At 34.9% G+C, this 26,148-nt stretch overlaps 1 protein-coding gene across 6 annotated transcripts in view; it reads left to right on the top strand.

Annotated features, from left to right (window-relative positions):
* The window catches only part of Dgkb (diacylglycerol kinase beta), a 547,855-nt gene that overhangs the window by 118,739 nt on the left and 402,968 nt on the right, over positions 1–26,148 (top strand). For all 6 annotated transcript variants that reach the window (XM_042695805.1, XM_042695804.1, XM_042695803.1 and 3 more), the window contains 4 exons: positions 928–1,045; positions 4,063–4,151; positions 4,234–4,350; positions 13,579–13,677. In XM_042695805.1, coding sequence (XP_042551739.1) covers positions 928–1,045; positions 4,063–4,151; positions 4,234–4,350; positions 13,579–13,677 — 423 coding nt within the window. The remainder of the gene's footprint in view (positions 1–927; positions 1,046–4,062; positions 4,152–4,233; positions 4,351–13,578; positions 13,678–26,148) is intronic.

The raw sequence follows: 26,148 nt of genomic DNA, 5'->3' as shown, positions 1-26,148 counted from the left end.
GAGCCTCATGCATGCAAGGGAAGCACTCTACCACTGAGCCACCTTCCCTGCCCCTTATTCTAATCTAGAACTATACAGATATGAGTAAACATCCACAAGAGAAGTAACTGTTATATAGAACTTAGAGTAGTAAACAACAATTATAGTAGTGTCAATAAAAATCGTGAATGAATTTAAAGTCAAGGTTCTAGTTTGGTAAATCAGTATAGAGATTTTTATAAATATAGTAATATGTTTTCAATCTTTTACCATCTTTCCATGAGAATAAAATTCATATTTTATGAAAGAGCAATTATAACAGTGGGAATGCAAATAGACCCTTCAGTATTTATTAAAATTTGTTATTTTTTATATTATACTATTTTAAATGATAACATTAGGAATATGGAAAGGAAGACTTGGAATATCATCATAGTTTATTTGAAAATGTTGTTTTTCACAGTCCAGGCCATTGCTCTAACTTCTTAGGAGACCTAAATCGCCACCATTCTGAATGCTGCATATTTCTATTACTGAGCAAGTATCAACAGTCTTGCGCATTTTCATTCCTCAAACGCTTCCACGGGAGTCATTTCTCTGTGTGTCTTTAGGCATTTGTCCACGTAATCCTGCTGAGCATCGAGTGTCAAAATGCAAGGCAGACATGGCCTATTGTGGGTCATTCTGATAGTTTGGGGGAGGTTGTTGGAACCATTCACATCAGGCAAGAACTTGCGGGTTGCTATCGCATCCGAGCTTGGTTAGCACTATCTCATTCCAGCAGCACACGCGTGTTTTTCCGAAGACTGGGTGGCGATCTTGGAGCCTAAGAGATGAAATAACAGATTGTCTTCGAGTGCTTCAGTCCAGCTCTGAATTTAATTGGCACTTCCATCTTCTACTGTTGATTTCATTAAGTGAAATCTGTTTCCCTTACGTCTCCTGCAGAATGTGAAGGATGACGGACAGCACGTGTGGCGACTCAAGCATTTTAACAAACCTGCCTACTGCAACCTTTGCCTGAACATGCTGATCGGCGTGGGCAAGCAGGGCCTCTGCTGCTCCTGTGAGTGTCCGCACCCCACTGCTCCCCAGGAAAGGCTCCTGCCAGGCATAGGCCTCTCTGGAGACAGAGGTTTCAGAAACCCTCCAGACACTGCCTATTCTGGGATTTCAGTTCCCCAGGAGTTTCAGATTGCTTAGGTTGCTCTAACTTTACCTGTCTTTCCCTAGCTTGGGGAAATGATTCCTTTGACAAAGAAACACCCTTGCTAATTCTTTCACCATTTACTTCCGTCGTTTACTGGAATTGGTAGTAGATTCATGGATTATTTTGAAATTTTCAACTAGTTTCTCATTTGTATCTCATTTAGATTGTTTTATAGTCTATGCCACCTCCTTTATTCAGGAGGATTTAACTATCATAAATCAAATACCCCAAATCTTTAATTTTGTGTCAAGTGATCCCAACTCCAGTGTCCCACACCTACAGCTACTCAGGAGGCTGAGATCAAGGATTGTGGTTCAAAGCCAGACCAAGCAGGAAAGTCCTGAAGACTCTTATCGCCAATAAACTACCACTCCCCCGCCTAGCCCCCCGAAAAAAAACTGGAGTAGTGTGGAGCTGTGTTTCCAGAGATAGAAGCTCAGGGGCAGTGCCCCAGGCCCTGAGTTCAAGCCCCAGGACTGACACACACACAAACACACACACACACACACACACACACACACACACACACACACAGTCTCAATAGAGTAAAAATGGACTTTCATTTATATCCAGTTACAAATATTGAAATCCAAGGCACTAATGATTTGTAAGTTGTTTTAATAATTTCAGTTCATGTATTTTTGCAAGTTTTGTTTTATTTTTTAATAATCCAGTTAGGATTTTCTAACATAGTATGCAACAGGTAATTTATAAAATCAACTAAGTATTTTTCCACCTGTGGTGTATTTAAAAGTAATTTATATTCCCAAATGATCTGCTAGAGTATGTAGAGAATAAGCCATCCCTTATTCACCAAGGCTGTGGGTCTCCACGAACCCAGGAATTATTCCACTCTTTTTCTGCTATGAATGAAGTGATTAATTTGTGAAGTTTTCTTTTGTCTTTGCTGTTTTGTTTTGTTTTGTTGTTTGTGCCAGGACTGAGAGCCTTGCGCTCTTGCTTGGCTTTTCACTCATGGCTGGCATTCTATCACTTCAGCCACAGTTTCAAGTCATACAATGCCAACCTTGGTATCTAAGTGGAGATAAGAGTATTACCGACTTTTCTTCCTGGGCTGGCTTGAAGTCTTACTCCTGAAATTTCAGCCTCCTGAGTAGCTAGGACTATATTCATGAGCCACTGGTACCCAATGAATATCAAGATTATTAGACATGTCTAATTTTTTATTTAACGAAATCTAATTTTTAAATGTGAGTTCCATATGGCATGTGGTTTTCAGAGTTTCTTTTTCATCTAATACTTTCATTATTAATATGGGGATTTTTCTTTCTCTAATAAGACACCTCCAAGATGTATTTACCTGACATTAAAATAAATATATTTTACTGTGATATATGCAATGTCTTAAGAGTTTACAAAATTTGCCACACATCATGTTAGAAACAGGTTGCCCATGGCCATATTCAAAAGGCCAGTTACAATATGACATATTCCATGGACATAGTATTTTTAAAATTCTATGACTTAGTTTAAAAGTAAGGAAACATTTTCTGGTAGATTCTGTTGATAAGAGCATGTGAAACAAAATATCTCTCAAACGAGTGAATGATATCTTATGTAATTGTTCACAATTTTTATCAACTATTGCAATGAATGAAATAGTCTATACATTATTATTAACATAGAAATACAGAGATACATTTTCCTCCTCAACCTTGCCACAAGGAAAAAGGAAAGGAAACTCATAGATGTGAAATTTTTTAGAGTGTAGATAACATTTTAAATAGTGTAGATACAATGTTTTCATTAATAGATCAGGAAGTATCATTTTCACTTAGTGTTAGCTAAATCTTATTATGAGCTAGGTGTAATCCTAATCACCTAGAAGGCTGAGATCTGAGACTCACTTTAGAAAGTCAGCCTAAGAAAAAATGTCTCAGAGAATCCATCTCCAATTAACCAGCAAAATTCAGGATGGAGGTGTGTCTCCAGTACCAGTAATGAGCAAAACAAGTGAGTGAGAGTAGAAGGTCCTGAATTCAAGCAGATACTGGATAGTATGTGCATTCATGCACACACAGACACATACAGACACAAACATTAACTTTATGAATATAAAACTCTCAGTTTCGATACTACACTTTTTTAAATCAATACCTATATGTGACTCCTAATTTTATTGAGATTCTAACGATGAAAAAACATGAAGACACCAAAAAATATATGTCTTAATTTTATGGCACAGATTCTGTGTATACACAAACATATATATTTGCTTGTACATCTCCATGTTTGTATATAACATTTTGCTTATGCAAGCCATATGTCGCCTTGTAAAGATTGTTGTTTGGGGAAACAATGCCATAATGTAAAATGAAAGATGAACATTTCCTGAAGACCTGGCATGTACAATGGATTCTATTCTCTAGAAACAGAGCAATCAGCCATTTAAGGCTTAGATAAATCAATAGACAAAATATCATAAACTCATATATCCATGTTTACTAGCCACTGCCATGCCTGTACTTTGCAAAATATAGTTCTTTTCTTTCTAGCAAATGACACCACACCATTTGGCACTCATCAATTTGTTTTTAATATTTTTGTCATCTGGGAATTATTGTGAAAAAATCGAGTGAAGACTGATTTAATTAAGCATTTCCTGCTATGCTATGATAGAGGAGTCTTGGTTGTTCACATGCATAATATTTCCTGTCCTAATTGGCTTTTTGTATTCCATGGCAAAAAAATAAGAAAAAAACAGTCTACTTGGACTTTTCCTTGATGTGGCTGATTGGATTGATTAGGGAGCAGTAGCTATGAAATGAGGTTCTGTTAATGTCATTCTTTCCTTAGAAAATTACAGTCCGGACCAGGATTCTCTCTGAATTTGTGTACCTGTTTCTTTTCAGTCTGTAAATACACAGTCCACGAACGCTGTGTGGCTAGAGCCCCTTCTTCTTGCATCAAGACCTATGTGAAGTCCAAAAAGAACACAGATGTAAGTGTGTGGGCTCTGCTTGCTTTCTGACGGTGTGCATAGAGATGCCTTCTCTTACCACAGTACTGCTGTTCTGTTCCAGGTCATGCACCATTACTGGGTTGAAGGCAACTGCCCGACCAAGTGTGATAAGTGCCACAAAACAGTGAAATGTTACCAGGGGCTGACAGGACTACACTGTGTGTGGTGTCAGATCACAGTGAGTAACGTGTGCAAATGCATTCTCCTCGGCTGCTGTCTGACAGTCCTGATAGCATAGAAACGTTTCCTGGATATTAGCATCAATACTGTTGAGTGACTGAAGCTTCTAACTTCATCTGGCCTTCAAGGATAGATACAGAGGCTCAGATTTGTTGTCATAGATCCAGAAGCACAAAACCGTTGTCAACAGTGATGGCAAAACCACCAGATAGTTGTGACATGATGCTCAGGACATTCTTAGGGAGGCCAATTAAAGGGCTCAGCTCAAAATAGGCAAAGAAATGAAGTCTGTATCTTAGGTCCTGATGCTTCTAAATGTGCATCTAACAGTTTATCCCACTTTGTGGCTACACTGCTCCAACAATTAAATCTGAAATTGAGAAATAAAAGATTTCAGTGTAAATATTCACTTTTAGGATTATGGACAATGAAGAAAGGAGAAATAAATTAGCTTTTCACAGGAAACGCTAGGACTTCAATAGGTTTTGGTGAATGTAAAATCACAACAAATATTTTTTTTTGAAATACACGCAGTAACTAGATATTTCCATAGTTTCTTCTTTAGTTTCTAGAAAATATAGATTTTGTAGCACAGTTATTTTTGATAATGGAGTGCGAAAATGTTAATCAGAATATAGAGTTTTGCTACTATGCTTCTTTCTTTCCCTCCTTTCCTTCCTTTCTTCTTTCCTTCCTTTTCCTTCTTTCCTTTCTTTCCTCCCTCTCTCCCCCTCCTTCCATTTCTCTTTCTTTCTTTCTTTCTTTCTTTCTTTTTCTTTCTTCCTTCCTTCCTTCCTTCTTTCCTTCTTTCTTTCTTTCCTTCCTTCCTTCCTTCCTTGCTTTCTTGCTTTCTTGCTTGCTTTCTCTCTTTCATTTCTATCTCTCTCTTTCTTTCTTTCCTTCTTTCTTTTTTTCTGTTCTTCCTTCCTCTCTCTCTTTACCTGCCTTTTTGCCTTTTTTAAACACAAAGTATTAGTACTCTAGTGTAGGACTAATATTCTTTCTTTGGTCAGAATAAAACAGCAGGGGGCACTGAATAGTTAAGCAGATTAGTTACTCAGTATTAGTTCAATGTTCCACAATCAATCCACAGGTTAAACAACATTCTTAATATGCACGTGTGTGCGCACATACACACACATACACACACATAATAAGGAAAAAAACTGACATTTCAAAAATATAATTAAGTACATTTTGGAAAAATGAACAAACTTTCTTCAATCACATTCAGTTATTACTCATTTAAATTACATTTCCATTTGGAAATTTTTCTCAATTATGAAAAGAGAGCTTTAGTTTCTGAAGTGTTTGATTATTGCAATAAAATGTCTAACAATGATTTAAATTAAACATGAATTACTCAAACATACTGGATTCTCAGTTATAAGAAGACCACAATTTCTTTTTATAAAAAATATATTAAAGTTTGGATTTTTGTTCATTGTTGACAAAATAACATTTATTTCAAGTTCTTTTTATAAATAAGTTTTTTATTGTGAAAATACTATACAGAGGGTTACAGTTACATGAGCAAGGTAATGAGTACATTTCTTATCAAGCATTGTTGCCTTCTCCTTTGTTTTTCCCTACCATCCCTTTCCTCTGATCTCCATAACTACACAATAGAAAGCCCACGATTGGGAGAAGATCTTCACTAGCCATACAATGGACAAGGGTCTCATATCTAAAATATACCTGAAACTCAAAAGATTAAATTCCCCAACAATGAATCCTCAAAGAAACAACTGTCCAATAAATAAGTGGGCTGAAGACTTAAAAGAGAAATTTCTCTGAAGAGGAAAGAAGGATCACCAATAAACCATGAAGAAATGCTTTCCTGTTCTTGTAGGAAGTATACTTCTTGCTTTTCCAGAGTTCATCTTTGACTAGCTACCTCTTAATTTTAACATAATCTGCGATTTAAAAAATATCAGAATTCCTCTCTTCTTTGTTTTTCAAACCACTTTTCTATTTGTATAATTTTTTAATATACTGATTTGGTACCTGGGTGACACAGAATACATTTACTTCAAAATATTCATGCGTTCCGAGTTTTCGGAGTTTTTTTTTTTCTCTAGCGCTATTGTATTAAATTTTAATATAAAATGATTTGGTCTTGAAAAATGGCTCCCGAGGAACTGCATCTTATTCTCATGCTGTTCTAAAAGTAATGTTGGTTGATGCAAGGTTACTTGATTGCCATCTTGGTGGCATACAACACAGTCAATGGTGACTTCAGGAGACATTTCTGAATGGATTCCATCAGGAGTTTGATTGTGGAAAGAACAGAAAATGAAGCCTGGTTTGATGTCAAGGTTTTTCCCAACTCTGTACTATTGTTTTGCTTATGATTTTTTCAAGAGAAGCAGAGTGTGTGTGTGTGTGTGTGTGTGTGTGTGTGTGTGTGTGTGTGTGTGTGTGTGTGAGTATGTGTGTATTCTAGAGTTGTGCTGTCTCTGAGGTTTCTTGCTGGAGTCTAGCACTCTGCTAGATGAGCTACACCTTCATTTCCAGCTTTCTTTGTGGTTAATTGAAGATAAGAACCTCATGAACTTTCCTACCCTGGATTGCTTTGATCTTCAATCGTCAAATCTCAGCCTCTTGAATAACTAGGAGTACAGGTGTGAGCTACTGGCACCTGGGTACAACCAGACTATAAGATCATCTCTACCACTTATTAGTGTAATCATTTTGACCCCTCATATACAGCAAATGTTGGCTAATGTTTTACTTTCTAATGTCAAGTTCATGTGACCTATTATAGGATTGTTATAAACAGATTTAAAAAATCTGTGTGGATGCATTAAGAAAGGACATCTTATCAGTGTATTCTCAGTAATAACATTCATGTACATGTGTGGTATGTGAGATGCCATATGGGTGCCCAACGCCAGCGTGGTGAGTCATCATCCTCTTTCTGTGTTGCCTCTGGAAAGATCTGACCAGTCTAAGTCAGAACAGCATCTGCAATACTAAGGCATCCAGAATTTTGTGGCCCTGAATGTCATCCAATTGTCAGCCAGTGTGGTCAATTTATATTCACAAAGTATAAATACTAAAAGTCTTCTTTATCACACATGGTAAATGTTGCCAGCCACTTACAATCGACAGCTGACTTTTGAAATAGAAGTGAATATCTTTTACTCTTGTCTTGTGCCTTCACATCTCACTTATACCATTGCTTGAGTTATCCTTTCAAAACTTTCTCTCCCAGATCTGGGTTTTTGTCTCCACATTCACAACCCCAGTGTAAACTTTTAGCACCTCCTGCCTAGATTAGAGTCAAAATCTCTTGGCTTCTTTCCTTGACAGAAGGTACTTTCTCTATAATGCAGGCTTCACACTACCTCCAAAATAATCTTCCAAAAATACTAATTTTTCAGCAAACCTATGATAGTTCTGTAATGATAAACTCAGCCCTCAATACTGCCTTGTTTTAACTTCATTTTTGCTTCTCAAGACAGACTGAACATGAGCCCAGTCTACAGGAGTTCCTTTCCCACAGTCTCTTCAACAAGGCATGTCTGCTGGCTATGGTACAGGAAGATCACATGAATCCACCGGCCTTACATTCTTCCTGAATCTCAGGAACAAAGTTCTATGCCTTTCTCGAGGTTTTCCTTGATGCTAATAATTCCTCTTTTTAGTATTCCTTCCTACCCTCTATTTTGTTTGTCAAGCAAGGGATTAACTAAATTCTTCTCCAATAGTTTACTGTTTCCTGCTAACTTTTTTTATACTGCTGGACTGACTGCAGTCTGCTCCAGCTGCAGGTTGATGGAACACATCTTTCTCCCCATCACTAGGAGTTGACAGAGTCCTGAATTTAAAGTAAATCCTCAATTAAATCACTTCAGTGGCTGATATATTATCTTTCCTACTATTAAATATGGAATCTCAACCATGGATCCCATTTCAATTTTTGAAAATATCATTGAATCATACTTAAATATACATTGTTAGGCAATTAAGATAAGCAAATAAAACATTTTCACACTCGTGTTTCATTCAGTCATTGTAGTGTTTGCATATGGCATTATAGTAACTCTCTACCTTGTAGATAGGTAGCTAAGATCTTAAAGTTTATCTCCTTTTATAAATTTAACTACTCAAGAGTTAAAACAGGAAAGTCGTGAATAAGTACAATGGTTAACCATCTCCTTCCATTTACAGAACTACTTTTTGTACTTTTTATTTTAATACTTTGAGCCAAGCAAAACATTCTCTGTGACTCTCCTCTCCTTCTCCTGCTTTCTTTCATTCTGCATCCTTTTGACTCCACTGTTCATCCTGAGTATTTCTGCTAAGTATATTTCCCTGACTTTCCATTAGACAGTGTTGTGAGCTCTCCCACACTGAGATAGATAAAGGTTCGTTAGATAAAAATTACCAGGATGGGAGGTTAATACATTTTATTTGGACTTATCAAGAGAATGTGTATTTTAAAGTGTTAATTACTAATTTCTAGTATCATATAAGAACACCCTTTTTCTGGAAGTACCAATTTCCTAAACATGTGCTGACAAGTTTGGAAAGCCATAGACATGTGTATGCTTTAGTGAATGCCAGTATTAAGAATATATCTCAAATGTATGAAGTATTATAGACCAGGGAATGCATGAATAGTGATACAATCCTTCAGAAGCTTCTTTCTCCCACTTATTTATTTCTCTAATTCTAATGTTCAATTTCTCACCAATAGATTCCAGTACATTCATTTTTTTCTCTACCCCACCCCAAAATCACACACACTTCCCACACACATACACCCTCTTTTTCTCCCAAACATGAGACAGATTTTTGCAGTAAACATAGATTTGGCTCTAAATTAGGTGCTACTGGGAGCTTTTATAAACTCTGAAATTATTTCCAAGTTATTCACTTCCAGGAATAACTGGTTCACATTATATGATTTTCCTAGATTCTGAACTGAATGACAATTTCTAGACCGATAGAAGTAATAATCTAAGTAATTCTGTCTTACTGTAAAAAGGAAATGCAACACTAATTGTGAGCGGCATTTAAAAAATAAACTTTATGTCATTGGTTATTTTGCTCACAAGGTGGGAATCATCAGTGTTCTGCTTTATCTCTACTTGTATTAAGAATCTTGTATTTAAGTGGTCGTTGACTTAGGTTACCTTCAACATACAATCTATCTTCAGCATTCATTCACACTGAGCAAATTCACTATACCTTTTTCTCAATTTCACTATACCTTTTTCTCAATTTCTTGTCTATGAAATGACATGGTGTTAAGTTGTCTTAATTCATTTTGTTTGGCTACAATAAAATATCAGAGATTGGGTAATCTATAGCAAAAAGAGATATTTTCTTATATTCTAAAGGCTGAGAAGTCTCATGTTGGAGGAACATACCTGCTACATTCTGCCTCAGCAAAAGGCATTACATGGCAATGCAGCAGATGTGCTGATCACTTTTGGTCTTTTGGTGAGAGCACTAATCTCATTACAGGGGGCTCTTCCTCATAAGCTCATCTAATTCCAACTATACCCTGAAGATCTCATCTCCAATTCTCAATTGTACCATGAAGGTACTGTTTCCAACAAGTTTGGGGGATACGTTTCTAACACATGAAATTGGAGGACCACACTCAAGTCAAGGTACCAACGTCAGCAGCTTGTCTCTGTTAATGATTTTCACTCTTTTCCCCATCATGTTATTGAAAGATAACATGAATGCAGAAAATTACCATAGGATTAGGGTGAAGAGTTCCACATAAACAGTACCTGATAAGAAAAATAAAATATTATAACAATCTAAAGAAAATGTACTATTATTTTTAATTCTATTTTTAATTTTGTGGATATTTGCTTTTAGAAATAGATTTTATTCTTTAGAGCAATTTTAAGTGCACAGCAAGAGTGATACAAGAATGATGCTCACTTTTATTCTTGATACATACACATGATGACTTCAGGGACACACATCTCCTCGTTGGTTTTCAGATCCTCTGTTTCATTGTCAAGTATGTCTCTTGAGCGATATGACATGTTAGCTACATCTACTGTGCACATTTGCCTTCAAGTTTCTAGAATGTCAGTGCTGTCAACATACCGCCTCTACTTTGACATAAAGTCTTTCCAATATAGTTGCTAGCTGCTAGATTTCGAATGAAATCATCAGCTAGATTTTTAATGAAAGCATCAGATATTTCTTGATCTTTTCTTCCAGAGAATTTCCTTTCATTGTGTGTCTCAGTTCCATTGAAGATAATGTGGGTTTTTTGATCTTACAGACCCAACTCTTTGTTGACATTCCTACACCCACCCACATAGAACTCAGGGTATGGAACATGGTGACAACCAAACTGGAAAATTCCATCTGGTCTTATTTAGTTCTTTGTAAGCCTATTATGTAATTGTTCCTGTATCACCTAGTACCTCTCATTGAAAATATAAATGACTTTAGCCCAACAGAGGCTAGTGTTTCATGGACTCTATTGTGAGCTCTTGAACTCTGAATCCCTACAATACTGACATGAACAGTTATACCCTAACATATAGTCTGGTCACCTTACCAACTGCATGATTCTGAGCCCTCAATTCTTTCCTAAACATGGAGTAAAGTGATAATTTCATTTATTATTCATGTTGCAGATGCATGGAGTGGAGTCACAAAAGAGCCTGAGGTATTTGTGGGTACTGCTGTCATGTGTGGCTTTGAGGTGTCATCGAAATTAAAAATTAAAAATTCAATTCTCTCTCTCTCTCTCTCTCTTTCTCAACCCATAGAGATTTTCATCTCTTATTTTGCCACTTCCGAAGAGTTCTTAGAACTTGCATTGCCTATTTTAAAATAATGTGCATAGGGCTGGGAAGGTGGCTCAGTGGTAGAGCACTTGCTTTGCATGCCTGAGGCCCTGGGTTCGATTCCTCAGCACCACATAAGCAAAAAGAAAAAAGCCGGAAGTGGTGCTGTGGCTCAAGTGGTAGAGTGCTAGCCTTGAGCTGAAGAGCTGAGGGACAGCGCCCAGGCCCAGAGTTCAGGCCCCACAACCGGACCCAAAAAAACAAAATAATGTGCATAATTAATTTTATCAAACTCTTTATCGCTGTGACAACCATATTAAGTACATTTACCTCTGCTCCTAATTTAGCTTTCATAGTGCTTAGTGTGTTGGTTTTCTAGAGCTTTTTAAACAAAAAGACAGAAATTAAGTAATTAAAGCCAGGTTCCAGTGGCTTATACCTTTAATCCTAGCTAACTACTCAGGAGGCTGAGATCTGAGAATGATGGTTCAAAGCCAGGTAGGCAGGAATGTCTGTGAGACTTTTATCTCCAATAAACTACTCAAAAACGCTGTGAAGTGCAGCTGTTGCTCAAATGATAGAGCACTAACCTTGAGCAATGAAAGAAGCTAAGGGACAATGCCTAGATCCAGAGTTCAAGCCCCAGGACTAAATAAATAAGAATAAAAAAAATTAAAAAGCTGAAATATATTGTCATAACACTGGAGTCTAACCACACAATAAAAGTCAGGATACTCCCTCTGAAGCTTGAAAGAAAAGTCTTTTGCCTTTGCCTAGCTTCCAGGGACTCAGCACTCCTTGATGATATCTGTCTCTGCTGTTGTTATCAGGCCTTCTCTCCTTTTGGTCTGTATCTCTCTGTTCAGATTTCTTTCTTTTTAAAAAGATTCAATAAGGCCAAACATAATCCAGGATGACTTTATCTTGAATGCATTTACCAAGATCTTATTTCAAGACCAGTTTATTTATTCTCCCTTATCAAGAGTTAAGACTTGGACATATCAGTTTTTCGGGGACCCCATTCATCCTATAGCATTTTAAATGCAAAGATTTATGACTACAATTTATTTAAAGTCCAATGAACTACTGAAATCTTTTAAAATAATGTTATTTTGATGAAGTAATAAGATGGTTGAGCCACACCTTTTTTGAATATAAAGACATTTATATGACAACTTGGAAGGTGGGATGAGGGAAAGTAGGAGAAAAATGAGGGAAGAGGTAATAAGTTTGACAAGAAATGTACTTATCAACTTATTTAACTGTAACCCTTCTGTACTTGATAATAAAAAATCATTAAAAACAAAGTTTATGTGCTTCTGTGAAGCATATAAAGTAGGTATTTTTATTTTATATAATGCAGCCTAATTTACATGAATTATAATACATACAGAAGGAAATCTGAGGTAGGAAGGTAGTGTAATTCTAAGACCAGGGAAATACCTCTTCACTACAGTTCCATCACCAAGAGTAAATTAACACTCAGACATTTATGCTTGGTTGGTAATGAACTGCTTATGAAGGTAAGTTAAGACAGTCAAGGCTTGAATAGGTAAGGGCGATGGAATAGTGCTGCTTCTGTTGTTGTTATTGTTTTAAATAAGACCCATTGCCTATTCAAATATTTAATTTTCCTACAGTATGAATAATTTGCATTAAGTTGACATTGAGTGAAAGAAGAAGAAATTCCTAGAAATGCCTACATACCTTTAAGCATTTCTTTTTTATATCAAATTTATGTGATTCCAATAAAAATTACCACTATAGCTTAAAAAATACTACTCCATCCACAACGTCATCACACCTTACTTTAAATTGATCAATGTGGATAAAAAATACCAGTTTAGCTTCCAACATACTGTAAAAATAAATAGCACATTATATGATTATATGCTAACTTTTGTCAGGCTAATAAATACAATATAAAGATAAAATTTTATAATCATAATCATCTTCTTTTATTTATATCCTGCTCCTACTGAGATGAATCTCGGGTTACATTTACATATTGAATTACAAAGTTAAAACTAATGATGGGATCAATTATGCCCCATACTGAGCTGTGCACTTTGGAATGACTTTGAGAAAACAGGAGGGTCAAAAAAAAATCATCCACAGTGCACAGTGGTTTCAAGATAATGTCAAGAGACAAGCAATGGACTGCAATGGACAAGAATTTGTGTTTGTCAAAGAAATCAGGCTTCCTTAGTGTACATTTTTAATATAAAAATGTTTGAGAATTGAGAAATACATAGGCTGTGCCAAGAAAGTGGCTTAATATGTAATTTAAGGTGGAAAACATAATGAAAATCCCTTCAAGATCCTGTTACTTATTCTTGAAATTCTTTTTAATGTACTTTTATATGTATTGCTATCTCTCAGTTGAAATATCATCTGCCTTTGTTTGTTGTTGTATAGAATTTGATGTTACCCCCTTTCTCTTCTTCTAGCTGCATAACAAATGTGCTTCTCATCTGAAACCTGAATGTGACTGTGGGCCTTTGAAGGACCATATTTTACCACCCACAACAATCTGTCCAGTGGTACTGGTGAGTTTTCCCTTATCATTCTGCTGTAACTTGAGGATGCTCTGCCTAATTAGTACTCTATTGCACTAAATGCTTCCAGAAGTGATTTTTTTCCCCATAAATCAAGGCAGAACTACATAGACCCAAACTACATCATTACTTCAGAGCAGAGCAACTTTGCTCACTGTATTTCCTTTTTCCTTTACATCACAAGTTACTCTGTAGTAAAGGAAGGTATGCTTTCACTGAGGCAGACTCAGATTTTATCACTTAGTCAAACTGTACTTACCAGAAACTGTATGGACAGGGCATATACATTTCATATGCTTTATTGGTCTAGCTTCCCAGAATAATGAAGTTACTCTTATGGGCAATTTTGCCAGGGTTGCACATTATATATCTACCGTGTTGAGGTGTCTTAGTTAGGTCATAGGCTGCCTAAAATGATGGCACCAACCTTGAAAAATGCTATTCCCCACCATTAGCTGTTATTTTTTAATTGAACAATAAATTTAACTACCTGTAAATTAATTACTCTATGAATACAGAACTGGAAATGCATGAGGGAAGTTAACTTGAGAATTTACCTCAATAAGAATAGTAAATATTCAAATATTCAACATTATTTTCAAAATGTAAATTGTTTCCACTATGCTAGTTATTTTGCAAAACTATTTTATGTCTATGACATGGTTCTCATTTTTAACACAATATGGAAATTCAATGTCTGGTTTATGGTTTACTGCAGAAAAAATAAGTAACAACTGAGAGATGTTAGACAAATACTTTTGTAAAGGTCAACCTAGAAATTAATCAAATTACTCAATTTGTACCACTTATGATTCATTTTGTAATTATCTGTAAAATGCTGGTTGTATTTTACATGAATTTATTTAAAAGTTACTTGAAAAAAATGCTTTATTTTTTCAAAGTATAGAAATAGAGGAAAAGAAGATACTTCCATATTGAAGAGAATAGTAATAAGTAATTCTAAATTTCCTTTCTTCATGTAAAGAGGTTAATTAAGGAAGTTTTAAGGAGTTTACTTAAGAATAATAAAAATGATACATTTTTAGGCTACTTTATTGTTGTTTTATGTCTTTAAAGAGCTACTTAAAGAGGAAAGATCTCTAAAATGTTTACATTATTTACACATTTTAACTAAGTTACCTTATGTTTATTCATCCTTAAAAATATGAGGAAACTTTCTCTTTTAGATGAATTGTTAATCTCAGATTTTAACCGTAAGATTAAATATGCAATGCCATCTTACTTGCAATTGTATATTGACACTCTGGTTAGTAGATACCCCTGTCTATTTGTGGCCACACAAACTCAAAAACAGAAGGAATTCATTATGTTATTACTGTTTACTGTAACAGTCTTGCAAACCCTTGCTACATTTAGATCCTTCTGGTTCTCAAGTTTGAGTATCATCTTTCATATTCCTCAGATGTTAATCATGGTTTCCATGCTAATGTTTGTGTTTATTTAGTCCTCTCTTCTCCAAAGTATTTGACAATTAGTGACCATTTCATCTTCAAAAATGTCAACATTTAACTTGCTTCTGTCATATTGCACATTCTTTCTTTTGGATATTTTGCTTAGTGTCTTTCTTAGGCAGTGTCAGTGCATTCTTTAGTCTAGCTTTTCTAATCACAGCTTTACACTTCTAACTTTCATCCCAATGGAATCTTGTGTAAATAGTTTATGTTACAATGAGTAATCTTATATTCTGAACACATATACTAAACTAGACACTGTTATGTATATCAGAACTATAATCTGGACCAAAATATTAAGTAATTAATACAATGAACATTAATTGAATGTTTAGTATTTGCAATTAGTATGGAAATTAAATAGTAAAATGTGCTGGGCACCACACATATAATCCTATAGGATTCAGGAGGCTGAGATCTGAGGATCTTGGCTCGAAGCCAGCCTGGGAAGGAATGTCCTTGAGACTCTTATCTCCAGTTAACCTGAGAAAACCTGAAGTGGTGCTATGGCTGAAAGTGGTATAGTGCTAATCTTGAGCCATTTAAAAGCTCAGGGGAAACACCCAGGCCCTGAGTTCAAGCCCCACACCAACCAAAAAAAAAACAAAACTCAATGGAAAATGTAAAAACAAATGTTTAGCTTTATAGATTTTTACACTTCAGTGGGGTAAATGACACAATAATAAATATAAGTAAATTAATTAAGACCTAGTTGAAGTTAAATATATAGTGATAGAATGGTGGTCCCTAATTCTTGGCAAGCAAGGAAAGGAATATACCCAAAGCATATAAAGTTCTAATTACACAGGACAAATTAGAGATCTAGTATATAGAATGGTGACTCTAATTTATAATATTGTATTATACACTGGAAATTTGCCAGAAGATTAGACTCTGAGGCTGTTACCACATCAAATAAATGTTAACTTTTCGACAGAAAAATATGTTAATTTTCTTGACTCTAGAAATCATTCTATATTACATATGTATGTTTCTAAAGAATGAAATTATAACAACAAATTAGCCTACAACAACCTGATTAGCCTTTATCTGTGATTCACGAATCAATGCAGCCTCCATTTTGCAAAATAAAATGAGAACTCTCATTGGGCCTTAGCAGAGCAGCGGATTTTGTGAAGTGTGAACAGGGAAACAAATGGAAGAAAAGAAGAAAAGATGCTGGTTGGTTATCATCTAGTTGCTTTTTAAATAAGAAATGAAGCAGAAGGAGCTTCCTTATGATATTGATTTACATAAACTAGATTTCCCTTTTAGGAAAGCAAAGGTCTGTTTCCTTCACATTTTCAGTTTAAATGGCACTTAACAGGAAAAACTCCATTGTTTATTTGGGCTGGTCTGTGAGGCCTACTAATGCAGAATGTCAGTTCAAAATATGTTTCCATGTATATCTATTTAACAATATCAAAATGTTGTTATATATACTTTACCAATTATCCAATCAAAAATACTGGTTGTATTTCAATGTAAAGGGCAAAATTAAAACAGGCAAAGAAAAGAAAACCTAAGGTTGAAATTACCAAAAAGACATTCAAGAAAAGTTCACCGAAGAGATAAATGAGGATGAAGGAGTAGAGAGGAACTAGAAAAGACACAGACTGTAATGTCAGGAGACATAGGCTGCCGTGTGAGTACAATCAGAAATTGAGGAAATTAGTGGCTGTCCAAATTGTACAGGAGAAGGTCAAAGACTTCACTGATTTCCATATTGTTTAAGGCAACTTCAGATAGTATAAGATATTTAGCTTTTATTTGGAATGAGGTAGAAAACCATTCATGGATTTTGACCAGAAGAGAATGACCAGGCTTATATTTTGAGAAGTACAATTTAATTGTTATGATGAGAGGGCAAGGTAGGGGGAAAAATGACTCGCCACTGCTACTTCTAGAGCAACACAGGAAGTTGGGGGGGTCACTGGCTGACACTTAGGATGCTTAAGAAAGTTAGAAGTGTGACAATTCAAATACACAGCAGTCACCTAGGGAAGGGGGAAACGAAAGGACAAAGGGAATACACCCCTGAGCTGAGCACTAGGGAATAGCAACCTCTATTTAATCATCATGGATTTAGAACAGTCTTAGAAAGATTCAAGCAGTCTATTTCAGCTATATGTCTCCAGCTAAGTTCCAGCTCTAGATAGAAAACAGGCACAGCACACACATACAGTCTCATTAGACATTGTGCATTTTCAATCATGATGAAGAAAGGGAAGCTTTGGAGCAGAGGTTTCTTTGCATAGCAGTGATGATAAGGATTGACTCTGGAATGAATACAAGCTGGAAAGTGTGACGCGTTAAGGAGATAAAGAGTGTGGTGCAGTTAGCCAGGACAAATACAATTATAGATTATAGTAAAGCCAAAACTTACTAGACAAAAGGTGAATGGTTTCAAGTTATGAGAATGAACTCAGTTTGAGCTGAAATTATGAAGGGGGATATGTTATCAGTAATGAGATGCATAAATCTACTTAAAACTCACAATAAACCAGGTGGTAGGGACTTGTATTTATAATCCTAACTACCCAGGAGGATAAGGTGCACAGGCAACTAACTCATAGTAACCTATAAGATAAACATGATCTCCATTTTACATTTGTGGAAACTGAGAAATAAAAGAATTAAGTAAACCCTCCTGTGTCCCATGACAATAAATGGCAATTCAAGAGTGGAATCTAAGGGTAACTGGCACTTCGGAACTACAAACTAAGATTTTTCTGCCCCCATACTTTCCCCAAATTCCAGCAGAGAGTTCCTATTTGTCTGCCCTCCCTTCAACTTCTCCATCTGAAGTCCCATAATCCTTGTGGATTCCTTGTCTTAATATACTAGCCATTAAGTATCCTATTGTAATTTCTTAATGGGTCTCATTCTTTTGACTCAATTGTAATGATCTTATATGCCATTCTGATGAATTTTACTCAAGATTGTCCCAGTAGCATTCTTTCAGAACTACCTACTTCTGATATATTTCCAACCTGCTTCCTCTGTCCACTTTGTAAAATAAAAATGTTGTATGTTTCTTTGATGCATAAGGTATTTTTAGTGATTCCTTATTTGAATTCTAAAGTCTCTGCTATGGTAAACAAGGTTCTTTAACTGGCTCAATATACCCAGTCTCTCACAAACCTCCTTAGACACTAGAAATCAAGGATAATTGAACTACTTGTACTTTCATAAGTACACCTGTTCGCTCAAGCCTTTGGAATCTTGTATATGTTAATAAATCAACTTAAATCACTTAATTTTAGAATTTTCCTCGCCTTCCTAAGTAAGACTTAAAGGTCACTTTTGTATAATAGAGTAAATACATTGACTATTACACCTCTTAACTATTTAAATGCTCATACTTTAAACAAATTAATGAAGTTGCTCTGCCTACAAAATTGCTTAATCTGCTCAAACTGATGGCCCTTGAGCCTTTTCAGTCTATGAACTCTCATTAACTGCCCTGGAATGATTCCATACTCTCTTGCTTGCTATAAAGTTTAAGGCTTGTTTTTTTGTTTTTGTTTTTGTTTTTGATTGGTCATGGGGCTTGAACTCTGGGCCTGGATGCTCTCAGCTCAAGGTGAGCATTCTACCACTTGAGCCACAGTACCACTTCCGGTTTTCTAGTGGTTTATTGGAGATAAAGAGTCTCCTAGGCCGGCTTTGAACTGTGATCCTCAGATCTCAGCCTCCTGAGTAGCTAGGATTACAAGTGTGAGCCACCAGTGCCCAGCTAAGGCCTGGTTTTAAGAAAATCATTACTTCTCACAGTTAATATAATCTGATATTTTATTCTTATATATATAAATGATCTTCAAAAATTATATCATCCACATGTGTACATATTGAGCAGGAACTTAAACCCAATCCTAAAAATAACTAGTGATGAATAGAACTGGAGGTATGACTCAGTGAGAGAATGCCAGCCTAGCAAGCACAAGACTCTGAGTTCAAACCCCAGTAACCATTCTCTCTCTGTCTCTCTCTGTCTTTCTCTCTCTCTCTACACACACACACACACACACACACACACACACAAACACATGCATTTATATATATAGTAAACAATGTATCTTGCACTTTTCCAGATTCTTCTTTTGTTGTTATAGGTGACATAGCAGTGAAAATCATTATAAATAATGGTTTCTCTCCACCTGACTATTCTCCATTAATACAGTTTTTTTTGTTTTCCCACACATTTTTTTTACATTATAATGTAAAAATTTATACTACTTAATTGTTTAAGAACACTTCAGATAAAGAAACAGATAATTTGAATGGTTTCTAAAAAAGTATTTTAGGATAAATATTGAAAGCTTTTAAAATTAGTTTTAGTTGATTTTTTTCTCAGATTTTATACAAATATACTAGTGGAGTAAATAATAAGTAATATTGATTAGGTAGAAATGTTTTACTTTTTAAAAATAATTAATTAAAAATTTAATATGCTTATCCTAGGCTGGGCCCAGACCTCTGGGCCTGGATGCTGTCCTTGAGTTTCTTTTGCTCAAGGCTAACCACTTCAGCCACAGCTCCACTCCGGACAATTTTGGTAGTTCCAGATAAGATTTCCATGGGCTTTCCTGCCTGTGCTGGCTTTGAATGGCTGTTTCTGATCTAAGCTGCTTGAGTAGCTAGGATTACATGTATGAATCACAGGTAGACGAGTTTTTATGTTAAACAGTAAATACAGTAAATATTATGTTCCCTGTGTCCCCACTGTATTATGTTCTTCCTAGGATATTTTCTTTACTATTACAGCCAATTCATCATTAAAAATAGAGTTTGCAAATGGTGGAGCTTCTTAGTTCTCAAAGAAGAAAATAGAAAATTTAAATTCACATATATTCATTAAATTTGCTTCCAATGATGTGAGTCCCACATCTCTTCCTTCTACACGGTATCTGTGGCGTGGCCACGTAGTGATGTTACAGAAGCAGAATCCTACGTATCTCTACGTACAACACCCTCAGACAACCATATGCCACACTAGCTTCTCTTCCGATCTTACTTTTAGACAATTTTAAGAATTCTGCATTATACATTGTAAATATGGTGATTAAGTCTTAAATAGCATGAAATATGTGAAGTCTTTCCTTAGAGCATGTGTTAAACTAAGTCATTGCTCCTCAGAATGTCAGAAGGTCTGTTAGGGCGTGAAGTAGGGTATGTATTTCTTCTTCACACCCCAAGTATTGTGGGAGCTTCTAGTTTCTTCTATCACTTGTCTCTGTCTACTGAGAACTAATAATGACAACTGCAGTGAGAAACACCAGTCAATGAGAGGAAGGAAGGAGGCATCTGAATTCTTTCATCTGATACTAAAATTTGGATGTGTTCTCTGTTGCGTTATTCCCCAAGCTAGTTATAAAAGTTCCCAAAACGTGGAGTCTTGAGAAGAGGTGTGAACACTTGAATAAGGATGTATCTTGCTGCACCCAGTTTCAGTATTTTATTTTATATCTCTGGCTGCTTTACCCCTGCTTTCTCATTTACCTCTTTATAGTTAATGAAACGATGTATTTTCTGGAAATCCTTTATATAATCTACCAAAGGCTCTTGTCTAGGTAGTTTTCTTTTTTGTCAAAAATAAGTGAGCATAAAGGACAATGTCAGTCCTCAATAAATGTTTCATCAGTGTCATTACTTAATATTCATTTAATTAATATTCATTATAGGTCCATTTATAATTGTCATCATAGTAATGATGGGCAAAAAGAATCTCATTTTTCCCCCATATTTGGAAATGCGAACTCAGACTCAATTTCATGGCATTATTCATGCCAGATAGCTGCTTTTTATTTATTCAACTTTTCAAATGCATAGGATTAAATTGACATACAAATTCCCATGAGGTGCACATTAAATGCAATCTTGTTATAATATTTTTATGTCAGCAATCAGTTTGGCTTAGCATATTCTTTAAAGGAAGAAATCCAGGAAAGATGGACAAATGAAATGTCTCTAAGTGATGAAACAGCATCTGTGCTAGTAGTATGGACCATTTACCTGTAATATTATTCTAGTGTAGATGACTCTTCTCGGCTGTGAAGAAGCCATCTTTATGCTAGCCTGGGTTAGAACATGTAGAATATAAATATTTACAAGTAGGATCTAAGTTCATGCGTTATGGATACTTATATTTGTTTCTACTTAAATACATATTGTAAAGATTTATTTTGGGAGATTTATATTTAATAGGATGTTAAAATAATGCCATAATTTCTATGGCATTCTCTGCCTAAAATATAGCTGTATATTGTCAATATACACATATATCTATATATTATAACATATACATTATATTTTTTAAGAAGATAAAATATGTCATGTCAGGTTTATCACAAGAATTTACACAAAATAACAGTGAAGAGGAAAAGTAATGGACATCAAAACTATGACTGATACATGAACAACAGCTAAACTAGGATTAAATTTTTTAAAATCTTAGCTAAACACTCAGAAGTAGAGCACATGTCTAGCAAGCACAAGGCCCTGAACTCTTACCTGTCTTGCTGATGCCATATTGCAAAGGAACCCTATGATTTTAATGTTGACTGGCAATATGAAGGTGGTTATAAAGTATGTACATGCTTGCTGCATTTTTACTGCTTACTATAACCTATTTATTTTCACTTTGTACTTGAAACTGAGGAAGTATTTCTATATATTGATCTGCACATCTATTATAGAGATAGCACAACCATCTCTCTCACTCTTCTGCTCTGTGTTTGGTCCCTCGTTCAGCTTGGATTCCCCTTCTCATGAAAAATGATAGTTCTGTGGGAGCTTCAATGCTTACTCCCTCCTCTCTGGTACAGATGATAAAATTGGTCACTTTCTTAAGTGTTTGGACTTTTCCAGCCTCATTTGCTTAAGGAATCCAAATTCTGAAAGAAAGCTCTCTACACAGAATGTTTCATTCTTTATTATTAATGTTTTATTCTTTATTATTGTGCTTTTATTTTATGCCATCCACAGCATTTTTTAGTATATATTTTTATTGTAAAGATACTGTACAGAGGGGTTGTAATGAGTACATTTCCTATGGAGCATTGCTACCTTCTCCTTTGTTGCTGAAATAAGGATACAGGTTGACCCATTGTAACAATGAGCTATACAAGACACTCTGTTGAAAACAAACTTTACAACTTGGGGGAGGGGAGGGAGGAGTTGGAAAGGTGGGAAGGGAAGGGATGGGAGGGGGGAAATAAGCATTTTCAAATCATTTTATTTCAGGACTGTTTCTTGAGCATTCTTAAATCATGCAATGGTCATATTTTCAATCACCTTTTTTGAATCCTAGGATTCTTTACCTTTAATTTCTTAGAATTCCTTCGTTTTCTCTCTTCATACCTCATCCATTTCCTAATTTGCAATAGAAAAATTCTCAGAGAAGATTTACTCAACACATTTGTGTAACTGACTACCTAATATCATGATCTGGGTGCAGCAGTTCAATTTTGTTTTTCCTCTTCATTGTGTGTTGTCAGTCATACCAGCAGAAGAGCTATTTATTCACATGTATTTGCAAATGGATCTGACTAGCTTTACTCTTGCTTGCCTTTTTATATAATCATAAGTATATATAGGTATACAGGCTCACTGTCAAATATCTCCCTTCCTCTACCCACTTTAGTATAATTTCTGACTACAAAAATTCATCCAGAACCATAATTGCACTGCCTGTCCAATATCAGTCCAAATGGGTGCTCTCAGATTGAGTTCTTGAAAGGCAGAACATGCATCCAGGATTTAGCTTTCAGTGACTTCTGGCAGAAAGAAACATTTCCCAAGATAAACACTTAAGAGATGAAGATTAAAAGAAAACCAGAGGCAAACAGAGCAGAAGTCGTCTTAGGCAAAGGCTTGTCTTGATCTGAACTGTGTGGCTTAGTGCCAACAGTCATTCTGCAGTACTGTTCTCAACTTAAGGTGAGGGCATGGGCCTTTACTATCACACAACAGACAATTTGAAGTTTATTCATCTGAGGCTCACAAAGTTGAGTTGTGATGATGAAATAATATTAGTGCATATCAAATTTGAATTATGTTTAGTTTTGAAAAATCACACTTTGAATACTTTATAATAGTTACTGCAAAGTTGGAAAAGCTGATGATTGTTCCGTTGTTGTGTTAATATAAATTAGTCATTAGGCGAGACTGAGAAATGGCTCACATCTCAAGCAAAGTGAAAGAATATTTAGAATTCTAAGAAAGATAAGACATCCTTTGTGACAGGTGACATTCCTAGGAGAATCCACTCTTGTGAGCCAAAAATTCTTCAGGATCTCTCTATATAAATGTATATATATTATAGATACATATCTATGTATATATATATTATAGATATTTATCTATATATAAACAGGATCTCTAATGTATTATAAGATCCATAAGATCCTATTTCTGAGAATCATTTAGCTATATATTATATATAAAAATGTATATATTTATATCATATAATACATATGATAATATATATATATATATATATCATATATGTTAAATTTCCACAGTGCTTAAAACTGTTTGAAATGCTCTCCTCTCATATCTTGTAACATTTACCCATTCTCTTCCAAGTTTTATTTTTGCTCTCTAGCCATACTTTGTCAACACTACTGAATAATGAGTCTTCCACTTTCCAGTGTGGGTCAGGCTGCCACTTTGGGTTCTCTTCTCTTTGTGTGTATGTTATCTCTAAACTGTCTTCTCCTGTTTCATCACCATAGCCACACTTCTGAATATGTCTCTGGAAGTTATTTTCTCCATATTCACCTAGGTTTATATAATCTCCTTCCTCTCTCTTGTATATCCCGCTAATACCTCCCAATCACCATACCAGGAAAGGAACTTAAAACACTTACCTTTCCTTATGCTCATTGAATAGCACAGCTATTCTTGTCACCCACACAGAAAAGGTGTATTTATAGAGCCAGCATCTAATTCAATTCTGAGGAAGGCTAGAGAGATCCTCAAGAGATATTTACTGAGTAAACAAAACATATTTCCCTCAGCCCTTCTTTTGTCCATCTGTTCTCAGTCTGTTTTTCTGAGTCAAGAAGAAAGTATGCCAAACAATAGTGTAAATATAAAGCAAAAATTAAAGTGAATATAGGACAAGGAAGTTATTTTCACAATTGTCAATTAATAATTAAATTTCATTGTTTTAAATTCATAAAATTGAATTTAAAGTATGTGAGGATAAAATAATATTAGTGGATACCAAATGAGAATCACATTCAGTTTTGGAGATTATACCTGACATGTTTTATAGTTCTTCTGAAATTTTGAAAAGCTTGTGATTTTTATACTACTATAGTTACACAAAATATCAAATATCTCGTATTAGGGAACACTGCAGAATTCAAATCAATATATATTCCTCTGGATATTAAGTTATATTTATGTATCTGATTTTTAAATATGATTTAGACAATACAGTCTTTCATGTAAAAATATCATAATTATTGATTCTTCTTAAAGTATATCAGAAAATGATTGTTGATGTTTATTTCAAAATCAGATGATTCAATATGAATACATGATATTGTTGAAATTTTTTGTTCTTTGGTAGCAACTACTCATAGATAATATGGAATATTAATGAGTGTTACTAAAACATAACTGTATCATGGAACAACTATTACAACATATTTTTATTACTAATCTTTAAAGAAATGTTGTGTAAAAAAGAAAACAATTCTGTGTGAGATGATCTTCCTGTGTGCATCCCATTATCTCGTTTATTCTTTGGTCTCCAGTCAGGTGAGGCTACTATCCTGTAAAATACTATATTAGAATATAAGTAAATACAAATACAGAACATTAAAATGGGTATAATCTTACAACCGAGATCAGTTTTCTTTAACTCTATTAAATACTTTTTCTTTAAAATGTGACAATTTATAAATCTGCTTGTTTACTCCCATAGACCATATAAAATAAGAATTTGCAAAAAAGCCTGTTGTTTTAGTACTCATCCAAAAATTCTATTGTAAAATAATGTATGTCTGATTTTAAGAATGGGTGGCAAAATCTTTCAGCACAAGTTTTAGAATATTTTATTGTGAATCTGAACATTTTTGAAGAAATGTGAAAATCCCCAATACTTGGAAGTAAGGGTGCGGATTCATTATTACTTATAGCTCTGTAAATCTTCATGTTACTGTTGATGACATTGTTCTGAACTAATATGGAGTAGTCTCCTTTATAAAGATTTTTAAATTAATTGTTGGTTCAGTGCTGTTTTAGTGTAATGAATGTGTGCCAAGTAATAGAGACACAAAGATTAATAGTTTGTATGTAGAATTTTTTTGTATGTCTCGTCCACATAATGTCCCCTATTTCTTTCCTTGCATGGACTATTTTTCAGTATATTTTATGTAGTCTGAGTGTGTGGTGTGATATATTCTACATCCTTTAAGATATATATTCTTAGGTGCATACATATGTTCTTCTTAAAGAAAACATGCTGTTGAAATAACTTAATGTCTTAAGTAATTCAAGTCATTTTTAAGGGAAAAATAGTACCTTTTTAAGTCTGGGCTTTCCCAATCATCATGTAATAACATATATGCAGAACGTACAATCCCTACTTGTACTTTAAATATATGGGAGTGAAAAACTACTTTATACTTAGAGTTAAAATGATTTGCCCACCAAATATATTTTATTCTATGATATTTATTTATGAAATTATCAGAAAATAATAGCACCTCTAGAGTCCTAGCCAATTCTCAAAGATTTGGTAGCCATGCATATTATTTGCTTTTCAAAAAATATTCATAGTTACTGGTCTATTTCTCAGGAGTTTGTTACAGCCTAAGTGTCACATCACGTATCATGGTTGCTACTTGAGCTAAGTGGGTTGAAATACAAACAGTGTATGCAGACATCAAGTGATAGTCTCTTAATAGATGTCAGATCCTCTTTACTACTATCCTCTTTTATTCCAGCAACATTTTAATTAATTCACACTGAT

Source organism: Dipodomys spectabilis, unplaced genomic scaffold (genome assembly GCF_019054845.1).
Source record: "Dipodomys spectabilis isolate Male_0828 unplaced genomic scaffold, ASM1905484v1 ptg000190l, whole genome shotgun sequence".
In the NCBI taxonomy this organism is placed as follows: domain Eukaryota; kingdom Metazoa; phylum Chordata; class Mammalia; order Rodentia; family Heteromyidae; genus Dipodomys; species Dipodomys spectabilis.
Note: the sequence above shows the minus strand (reverse complement) of the source record. Positions and strands in the feature narration are given on the sequence as shown.